The 10,645-nt window shown below is 47.1% G+C and overlaps 1 protein-coding gene across 8 annotated transcripts in view; it reads right to left on the reverse strand.

Moving 5' to 3' along the window:
• Nucleotides 1-7,250, reverse strand: part of HECTD4 (HECT domain E3 ubiquitin protein ligase 4) — a 162,058-nt gene extending 154,808 nt beyond the window's left edge. For all 8 annotated transcript variants that reach the window (XM_084762073.1, XM_084762068.1, XM_084762072.1 and 5 more), the window contains exon 1: nt 6,828-7,250. In XM_084762073.1, the coding sequence (XP_084618199.1) occupies nt 6,828-7,010 (183 nt within the window). In that variant the 5' untranslated portion in view covers nt 7,011-7,250. The remainder of the gene's footprint in view (nt 1-6,827) is intronic.
• Between the last annotated feature and the right edge of the window lie 3,395 nt (nt 7,251-10,645).

The raw sequence follows: 10,645 nt of genomic DNA on the forward strand, positions 1-10,645 counted from the left end.
AGGGCTACACAGAGAAACCCTGTCTCAAAAAAGAAAACCTAAATAAATAAGTAAATAACCAACCTCACCAAGCAGATCAATGTAAGTTCTGAGGCCAGCCTGGTCTACAAAGTGAGTCTAGGACAACCAAGGCTCCACAGAAACCCTGTCTCAAAAAAAAAAACAAAAAGTGAAAAAACAAAACAAAACAAAAAAACCACCCCAACCTCAGAAGGCTTTTGTGGAATTTAAATGTGATAACAGCCATGAAGCGTTTCACAAAAGCCTGGCAGGAAGTACAATGTGCTGTTGTCATAGCAGCAGTACAAGTGCTGACAACGTTGAAAGGAGTCATTCCAAGCCACGTGTCGTAATGCACACCTGAAATCCCAACTCTGGAGAGGCAGGACGGCCAGGAATTCAAGGTCATTCTGAGCTACCTATCTTCTTCAAGGCCAGCTGGGCCTCTCCATTTAAGACCTCATGTCAACCCAACAAAAGATAGCGTTCAGCTCTTGGCCACACTGCCCCCACAGGCCTCAGATCTTCATCCTTACGTCACGCCCTGGCTTGCTGTGCCTCTCACCTGAGCTCATCCAGCAGCAGTGACCTGCATCAGGGCTGGATGGCTGTGCGCCAAGGAGAAACTACGGGAGAACCAGGGCGGTTTACTCATTCATTATTGCTGCCCATTCTAGAATCCGGAATTCTAGAAACTTGGTTCTGAACTTTTCCAAAGTACTGATAGTATTCCAGACAGACCAAACCTCGCCCTGAAGGTTCCCTGTGTGTGTCACAGCACACAAAGCCTTGGCTGCTCCAGCTGAACAGCTCCAAACCCAAATGTTCTTCTCTCAAACAGCAAAACAAACAACATACAAACCCCTGCTGCCTTTCACTTCCTAAGCAATACCCAGAACACACTCTGGCCGTGTGGAGACTGTGTTTGTTTGCTGAAGCATAATTGGCATACAATACACTGCACATATTTAAATTGTAGGATCTGAGTTGTTTTGACACATATACATAAGAACATGAAATGAGACAACAACCAAACCAAACCATCCGTCAACTCAGAACCTCACGTTCCTTTCCAACCTTCCCTCTTGCCCTCCCACCCTCCGGGCCCTCTTTCCACGCAGTCATCACAGAGTAGCTTGGGTTTTCTGCAACTTCACATAAATGGAATCTTACAGTGTATGTTGTCTGGCTTATAGCGTTCAGCGTAATCCCATGCATGACTTCTTGCTGACTCCAGAGTGCTAGGAATACAGATGTTTGATGGAGTTTTTTTTCTAAAATATTTTATTTAATTAAAAATCTTTTTTTTCCCCTTTTATATTAACCACAAGCTTTAATAGGATTGAATGCTTGCTTTTAAATGGTTGCAGGGAACAAAAAAACAACAAAGGTATCAATACTTCATAACAGAAAAGTAATACGAAATTCACATTTCAGTGTCCACAATTCCTTATTAGAACATGGCCATATCTGTTATTTAATTAAAAATCTTTTAAAGATTTATTTTATGTATATGAGTATTTTTGCCTGTGTGTGCAGTGCCTGAGTTCCTCAGGCGAGGGCATCAGCTTTCCTAGAACTGGGGTTACAGATGGTTGTAAGTCACCATGTGGTTGCTTGGAACTGAACCCAGGTCCTCTGAAAGAATAAGAACTCTTAACCACTGAACCACCTCCCTCCACAGAAAGATTTAGGCATAAAGGTTTGTGACTGCCTCAAACTGGAAACCTTCCAAATGTCTAACAGGTGACTAAGCTGGGTAGTGGTGGTGCACACCTTTAATCCCTGCACTTGGGAGGCAGAGGCAGGAGGATCTGTGAGTTTGAGGCCAGCCTGGTCTACAAAGTGAGTCCAGGACAGCCAAGGCTACACAGAGAAACCCTGTCTCAAAAAAACAAAAAAAGGAAAGAAAAAAAGGAGGTATTTGATAATGTAGGTGGAAGTTCCAAAAGCCTGCTATTTACTGTTCATATTTATTACAAACTACAACTAGGGACAATCTCAGTCTCTCTCTCTCTCTCTCTCTCCCTCTCTCTCTCTCTCTCTCTCTCTCTCTCTCTCTCTCTCACACACACACACACACACACACACACACTGATTAAAAAGCTAATTATTTTTCTTAATGGGTCCAAAATATTTCTTCCCTACAGTTTAGGCTAATTTATTTGTTTGCTGGGATTAAAGGCATGCACCACCATGCCTGGCTGAAGACAGCTATTTTCTTTTTTTTTTTTTTTTTTTTTTTTTTTTTTTTTTTTTGGGTTTTTTTGAGACAGGGTTTCTCTGTGTAGCCTTGGCTATCCTGGACTCACTTTGTAGACCAGGCTGGCCTCGAACTCACAGTGATCCACCTGCCTCTGCCTCCCGAGTGCTGGGATTAAAGGCATGCGCCACCACGCCTGGCTGAAGACAGCTATTTTCAAATCCAAAACAAAGGGGGATGGAGGGGGAGGTAAGCAAGAGACATATGTATGAAATATCACAATGACATCTATTATTGTTTACTAATTTTAAAAATTAATATAAAATAGGCTCCGCTCTTCATTCCTAATTCACTGTGAGACTCAAAACCTTACTTACAAGGCCCCATTTGATCAGCAGCCCCCCAACTTCCATCACACTTCTCTCCCTCTCTCCTTTCTGAACAAGAGCTCAGAGCCCCCAACAAGCTAAGGATAGTTTCCTCAGACACTGGCTCCTGATGGCCTCTCTGTATAGGATGGCCTTTGCCCATCAGCCATATGTCACACTGTCACTTCCTTCAAGTCTCTGCTCAAAAGTCGGCCTGCACTTTCCTTTCCAGCCCGCTTGATACAAAGTAGACTCCCATCTCTCTGCCTCGCCTATCTTCTCCACAGCACTTACCATTTGTCATCACACACGTGTGCACTAGCACACACACACAGAGGCACACATGTGCACACACAGACACGTGCACACATACACAAGTTGTTCCTCCACATCAGTGGGCTCCGTGTCTTCACATTCAACCAACTGTGGATTGAAAATATTCAGAAAAATGTTGGGCTGGTGCCTGTATTAACCCTAGACAGAGGCCGGGGATTTCTATAAACTCAAAGCCAGCCTGCCCACATACTGAGATCCTGTCTGAGAAGAAGAGAAAGAGGAGGGAGAGAAAATTGCAAAAATTAAAACTCTCATTTGCTTTGTGGCAAGCCCAGGAGCACTGAATCCACACAAATGAAGTGATGTGTAAGCATCCGCTCCCTGCCTGCCTGCCTGCCCTGCAAAGCTCCTCTCCCTAGTGTTGGCTATGTGAAGTCATCCTGCCCCGTTTGTGTACACTGGGACAAGACACAGGACATACAGCCATCGATTTCTCCTAAGCAACACCACACTGCCTGCCTGTGCTGCCCACAGCGATGCCTTACATGCACAGGCAGCTGTGCAAAGTCTATGTGCTAAGATGATACCCTTTTATCCAAGGGCTTCAGCATCTGTGGGGTGTGGTCTCAACAGATTCTGGGTCCAGTCCAAGGACACTGTGGGATTGTGTATGCAGGATTCTTATTCCTTGCTGTAATCTACATCTTCATGCTGAAATATAAGCTCTTTAGAGAGGGGGGCTTTCATTCCATTCCCCGCCATGCCCTCTGCACCCAAACACTTGAATTCACTTACTTCTAACCTCCACAAGATACTACTTACACTCATTCCTTGAAAACACTATTTATTGGGTGGGTTTGGTTTTTTCTCTTCAAAAACTCGTCTATAATTTACTGGGAAGAAAATCAACTGCAGATGCTCTGCTCAGATCCATTTTGAGCACCTTAGATTCTTTTTTCTAGCTGACAGGTAACTTGCACAGCAGCGAGAGGAAAAGGAGACCTGGAACCCAGAGGCAAAAGGCCACAGCCAGCTTACGGCCCAGCTTGGTATGTTACTCCACCTCAGCAGACTCTCTTCTCTTCACTGTCTAAAACCAGGGAAACACATCTCCAAGGCGCATCATCTCCAATGTCCCTCCTGTGCTCTAAAATTCTGTGACTCTACAGTCTTATGCATTATGGTTGTCCCTCATAAATTATTCACCTGAGTGTCAGCCTTATTCCTCATCATTTAAAATCCTTAGTGGAAGAATTCTATAATTGGAAACCCTGTGAGGAACAGCTGCTATTCCTACAGGGTCTACTGGAGAGATCTGGGAGAAGCTACTTCACAGGAGCACTAACATCCCAAAAGATACCTTTTAAAATACCAATAAACCAGGGCTGGAGAGATGGCTCAGTGGTTAAGAGCACTGCCTGCTCTTCCAAAGGACCCGGGTTCAATTCCCAGCACCCACATGGCAGCTCACAACTGTCTATAACTCCAAGATCTGACACTCTCATACTAAGGCACATTAAAATTAAATAAAATATTTTTTTTAAATACCAATAAACCTGGAATCTTCCTGAAACATAAAAATGAAACAGTTGCTGGAGGAAACAAAGTAGGTTAGAAAGGTGGTTCCGTGGATAAAGCGCTTGCTACGCAGCATGAGGAGCTGGAGAGACGGCTGGGTAGTTAAGGGGATCCAGTTTAGATCCCCAGCATCCCAATAAATTAATTCTAAGTGTTAAAAAAAAATATTTAAGGCTGACTGTGGTATGCACACCTTTAATCCCAACATTTGGGAGACAGAGATACGCAGATATGTGAGTTCCAGACCAGCTGGGTTTGCATAGGGTCCAGGGCAGCCAGGGTTATATACGCAGATATGTGAGTTCCAATCCAGCTGGGTTTACATAGGGTCCAGGGCAGCCAGGGTTATATAGTGAGAACCTGTCTCAAAAAAATGAAAAAATAGCCGGGCGGTGGTAGTGCACGCCTTTAATGCCAGCACTCGGGAGGCAGAGGCAGGCAGATCTCTGTAAATTCAAGGCCAGCCTGGTCTACAAAGTGAGTCCAGGACAGCCAAAGGGAATCCCTGTCTAGAAAAACCAAAAATAAGTAAATAACAATAAATAAAAAAAGAAAGATCCTGAGGAAACTGCACACTTACTCTGCTTTTCTCTTGCTACATTCACACAATGGATACAACATAATTGTTGCAATGTGTAACAAGATTAACCTCCAACAACTTAACAGTACTGCCCTGGACACAAGGCATACAGTTAAGAACTGTTATTCATTAGTCAGGTGTGTGAATAGCACACTACTTACTTCTCCAGATATTGTAGTCTGTAACTGGAAAGAAATGAAAACAAAACAGTTCTCCATTCCTGCCAGGCCCAATTCTTGTGGAGAATTAATCTACTCGGTAATAGCCTTTCTTTTAGAATGAAGCATTGCTGGAAGCAGCTGACAGATTTCTCTCAGGACACAGACAGTAACCATTTTAGGAACATCAACTGAATAACTCGGTTGTTTAAAATAATTCTACCCCTTCTAATCCGAAAACTCAATTGCATACATATCGAACAGTCTGGGCTGAGGAATTTAGGTTATTCTCCAAGGAACAAAGAGTACCATCCACTTTCCACCTTTACACAGCAGCGTCCATTAAATAAAGAGTCCACCATCACACTATCAGAGCCCTCGAGTTTTCAGGCGGTTAACTCAGACACACCTTGCTTTTTATAGAATAGGCCCAAATAAGACAGAATTGTATTACGACTCCACGTTAGGGACTCTCTATCAACTTCCACGTTATCGTGGCTAGACTGTAAAATATGTCAATTAAGAGTTCACAGTCGGAAATTCTGAAGCCACATCAAAGCCAGACACACAAACACCGCGGACTGCATTCGCACCTCAGGCACGTCCCAGAGTCTCACTGAACGCGATCAGATCTAAGCCGATTCCAGAAACACACAGTAATAGGATTCTAACCCATTTCTATAAATGTCGGTGGTCCTGAGTGCCAGGATGCATGGAAAACCGCATAACACAAAAGACCCCGCGCGCAGGTCCTCCTGTCTGCGGCGTACCCCAGGGACCCCTCCATGCGACAATACGAATTTCACGACACCCCATGCTTCCTGCACACCAAACTGTCACCCCACAAAGTGGAAAGGAAGCAGGGTCAGCGTCCACCTGGCCTGGATGAAACACAACGGCCAAACATTCCCACCTCTAGGCAAACGCGAATTCCAGCTAGTCGGTGGGAAGTTCCTATCCACAATATGCACATTTGGTTTCCTTGGAGTGGATGGGGGTTGGGGAAACACCACAACTGCTGAGACTGGCGATGCACCTGCCACCACTCTGAGCCTGGGCCTCTCAGACACTCTTGGTAGCGCGCCTGTGTGTACGTACACACACACACACACACACACACACACACACACACACACACACACACACACACACACACACACACACACACACACACACACACACACACACACACACACACACACACACACACACACACACACACACACACACACACACACGTCCGCCCTTGACTCTTCCCAGGCCGTGGTGTAGCATCCCTTTCTCGCTGTCCACACGGCCGGCTTCCCTGACAAAGGCCCGGGTGTCAATCCCAGGCACCGCACAGACAGGTTGCAGGATTGCTTATGGTGGAAAAAGCCTGGCAGCTGTCACTCCGGTCTCCCCAACACACAGGCGCGCGCACGCAGGCACACAAAATCAACACAGGGCTGGGGCTGAAAAAGAAGCAGAGCGTGTGCAACCGTTCAAAATACAAAAGGTCTCCGGAGCGCTGGCACCTGGGCGCGCCCGCCAAGGGACTCCCGGTGCGTGGGGGAGGGGAGCGGCCGGGCGGTGGCTGCCGCCGGGGCTTCAGGCCGCAGCCCCCCGAAGATGCTCTCCAGAGTCGCACACACCTGCGGCGGCCTGCGGGGGACCTCACTCACCTCCAGGTCCGTGTCGGTGGCCTCCGGGGCGCCGAGGATCTCGCTGGGCAGCTCGGCCAGGTCGGTGACCCGGATTAGCCCGTCGTGCAGAAAGATGGTCTCCTCCTTCACCGAGAGCCACTGCGCCGAGTCCGCCGCCGCTGCCGCCGCCGCCGCCGCTGCCGCGGCTGCCGACGAACCCATGGCAAAGGGAAGGTGCTGCGGAGACGCCGCCGTCTCAGCAGCCCATGGCCGCCCGCCGCGCCTGCCTCGCCCGCGCGGCTCCGCCCTAGGCGTTCCGCGCCGCCATCCCTGCCACTCGCCAACCCCGGCCCGGGAGACCCCGGCCCCGCCGCCGCCGCCGCTGCCGCCGCCGCCGCCGCCGCCCTGATGAGCAGGATCCGCCTCTGCCGCTCTGCAGCCAACTGTCAGTAAGACGCCATCTTGGGGGCGGGGTTCCCGGCATGCCCCGCGGGGCGGACAATACAGGCCCCGCCCTCCAGGCCGTATGACCCCGCCCACCTCCCCGCCCGGGCTCTATAGCCAGCTTTAATGGCTCAGGAGCATGACATGTTAGGCTCCTCTTCTTCCCTTGCCATCTGAGGCGATCTGCTGCCGATGGAGAAGACAACCCGGGTCCCTTTCCTTGCTTGCTCAAGTGTGCACCCGTTGCTCAGGCCAGAGCCTCATTCTAGGAGGATCATGAAAGGTCAGCACTGTTATCTTTTTAAATGAGATAGGTTCAGAAGTCTCTCCTGAGACGGGGGTCTGGGGGTAGGGGAGTGAGGGGGGTGTAGTTCAGTCTTACAGGACTAGCCTAGCATGTCCGAGGTCGTGGGTTCCATTAACAACACACTGAGTAAACAAACAAAACAGAGTTGGTGGTGCACGCTGGTTGTCCCAGCGCTTGGAAGACAGAAGTTGAAGGACTACTGTAAATTGCAGGCTAGCCTGGTCTACATAGCAAGTTTCAGGCCAGCTGGGCCTATATAACATGTTCCAGGCCAGCCAGGCCTACACAGGCTCTGTATCCAAAAAGAGAGATAAAATAATTAGCTAATTAAATACTACTACTACTAGAGGCTGGTAGATAATAGGTATTATACACTTGGTCATGAGAACTTGGTAAAACTCACAGCAGGTGGTTAGTATTTCCTACAATAGCAACTGACATCTGATGAAAATAAAGCATCTATTAACAATGATTACCCTCAGGCTAGAGAGGTGGTTGACAGGTCTAAGAACACTGGCTGCTCTTCCAGAAGACCAGGGTTCAATTCCCAGCATTCAGAGGGTGGCTCACAACCAGTTATAAATTCAGTCCCAAGGGATCTGACATTCTTTCCTGGCCTCCAGGATCACTGCACACATGTGGTACACAGACACATACATAAAAAAGATTTTAAAACAAAAACAGTGCTTTCCTCCTGGTTCCATTAGTAAAATTACAAGTTTTATTATATTCAACACTGACTTTCATCTTTGAAAACTGTGTACTTCAAGCTGGGCGTGGTTGCACACGCCTTTAATCCCAGCACTTAGGAGGTAGAGGCAGGCGGATCGCTGTGAGTTCCAGGCCAGCCTGGTCTACAAAGCAAGTCCAGGACAGCCAAGGCTACACAGAGAAACCCTGTCTCAAAAAAAAGAAAAAAGAAAAGAAAAGAAAAAGAAAAAAGAAAGAAAGAAAGAAAGAAAAGAAAAGAAAAATGTGTACTTCCCAGGTGTGGTTCTGCACACTTATAATCCCAGCACTCAAGAAGCAGAAGCAAGGGGCTGGAGAGTTGGCTCAGTGGTTAAGAGCACTGTCTGCTCTTCCAAAGGTCCCAGGTTCAATTCCTAACACCCACATGGCAGCTCAGAACTGTCAGTAGCTTCAAGATCTGATACCCTCACACCAATGCATACAAATTAAATAAAGATATATCTTTAAAAAAAAAAAAGAAGCAGAAGCAAGGGGACCTCTATGAGTTCGAGGCCAGCCGAAGCTACCTAGTTCCAGGACAGCCAGGGCTGCATAGTGAGATCCTGTCCCAAAAACAATCATCCAGGACTGAAGAGATGGCTCAGAGGTTAAGAGCACTGTCTGTTCTTCCAAAGGTCCTGAGTTCAATTCCCAGCCACCACATGGTGGCTCACAGCCATCCATAATATGATTGGAGGCCCTCTTCTGGCGTGTAGTTGTACATGCAGGCAAAACATTGTATACATAATAAATAAATCTAAGAAGAAAAATCCAAAAGAATGTGGCTCTTCCCCTATTATTCATTCAACATGTGTATTGGGATTCCTTGTTCTTGGTGTGGGTTTTTTTGTTTTTTTTGTTTTTTTAGAATTCTTTTTTTTTTTTAAGTTTATTTCTTTATTATTATGTATACAATGCTCTGCCTGCATGTGCACCTGCAGGCCAGAAGAGGGCATCAGATCACATCATAGATGGTTGTGAGCCACCATGTGGTTGCTGGGAATTGAACTCAGGACCTCTGGAAGAGCAGACTGTGCTCTTAACCACTGAGCCATCTCTCCAGCCCCGTTGGTGTGGGGGTTTTACAGGGACAAGTAAGGCAAGAAAGTCTTCTCTTGTGGAACCCGCAACCCGATGGGGGAAACAGGCAAAAAAGAAGAAAACAGCACAGTGGGCAATTGAGAAGAGGTCAATGCTGCGAAAACAATACTAGACAGGTGTGAAGGAACGGAGCAGGCATGACTCTCAGGAGTATGGTGCATGCTTAAGATGCGCATGGCCCCTGTTTGCACACCGCTCACTAATAGAGGTATAAAGTCGGCCTGTCATCTTGGCACTATGAAGATTCAGACACCAGGATGCAGAGCTCAAGGTCATTTTAGCAAAATCAAGGTCAACCTGGGCTAAGTGAGACTCTGTCTCAAATCAGCAACAACAATGATAATATGGAGCCAAGCGTAGCATGCTCATAATTTCAGTATTCAAGAAGCCAAGACAGGGCCAGGCGAGGTGGACCACGCTTTTAATCCCAGCACCTGGGAGGCAAAGGCAGGCGGATCACTTTGAGTTCGAGGCCAGCATGATCTACAAAGACAGTTCCAGGAAGCCAAGGCTACACAGAGAAACCCTGTCTCAAAAAACAAACAAGCAGGCCGGAGAGGTGACTCAGAGGTTAAAGAGCCCTGGCTGCTCTAGCAGAGGTCCCGAGTTCAACTCCCAGTAACCACAGGGTGGCTCACAACCGTCTATAGTGAGATCTGGCGCCTTCTTCTGGCCTGTGGGTGTATGTGCGGGCAGAGCACCGTGTACATAATAAATAAATCTTGGGGAAAAAAAAAACAAGCAAACAAAAGAAAAATAAACCAAAAACATTGTCTAAGGAATGTGGTAATGCTGCAAGCCTTTAATCTCACTATGGAGGCACAGGCAGGTGGATTTCTGAGTCTACTGAGAACGTCCAGGACTATACAGAGAAACCCTCTCTCAAAAAACAAAAAACAAAGCAAATTATCTAGGGCTGGGCAGTGGTGGCATACACCTTTGACCTCAGCTTTTGGGAGGCAGAGGCAGGTGGATCTCTGAATTTGAGGCCACCCTGGTCTACAGAGTGAGTGCTAGGACAGCAAAGATTACAGAGAGAAACCCTGTCTGAGAGAACAAAAACCCAAAGTATCTATTTTTTTTTTTACTTAATTTATTTATTTTGGTTTTTCAAGACAGGGTTTCTCTGTGTAGTCTTGGATGTCCTGGACTCACTTTGTAGACCAGGCTGGCCTCGAACTCACAGAGATCCGCCTGCCTCTGCTTCCGGAGTGCTGGGGTTAAAGGTGTGTGCCACCATGCCCACTTTCTATTTAATTTTATGTATTTGAGTGCT

The sequence above is a fragment of the Acomys minous genome (assembly GCF_964271855.1).
Source record: "Acomys minous genome assembly, chromosome: 16".
NCBI classification, from domain to species: domain Eukaryota; kingdom Metazoa; phylum Chordata; class Mammalia; order Rodentia; family Muridae; genus Acomys; species Acomys minous.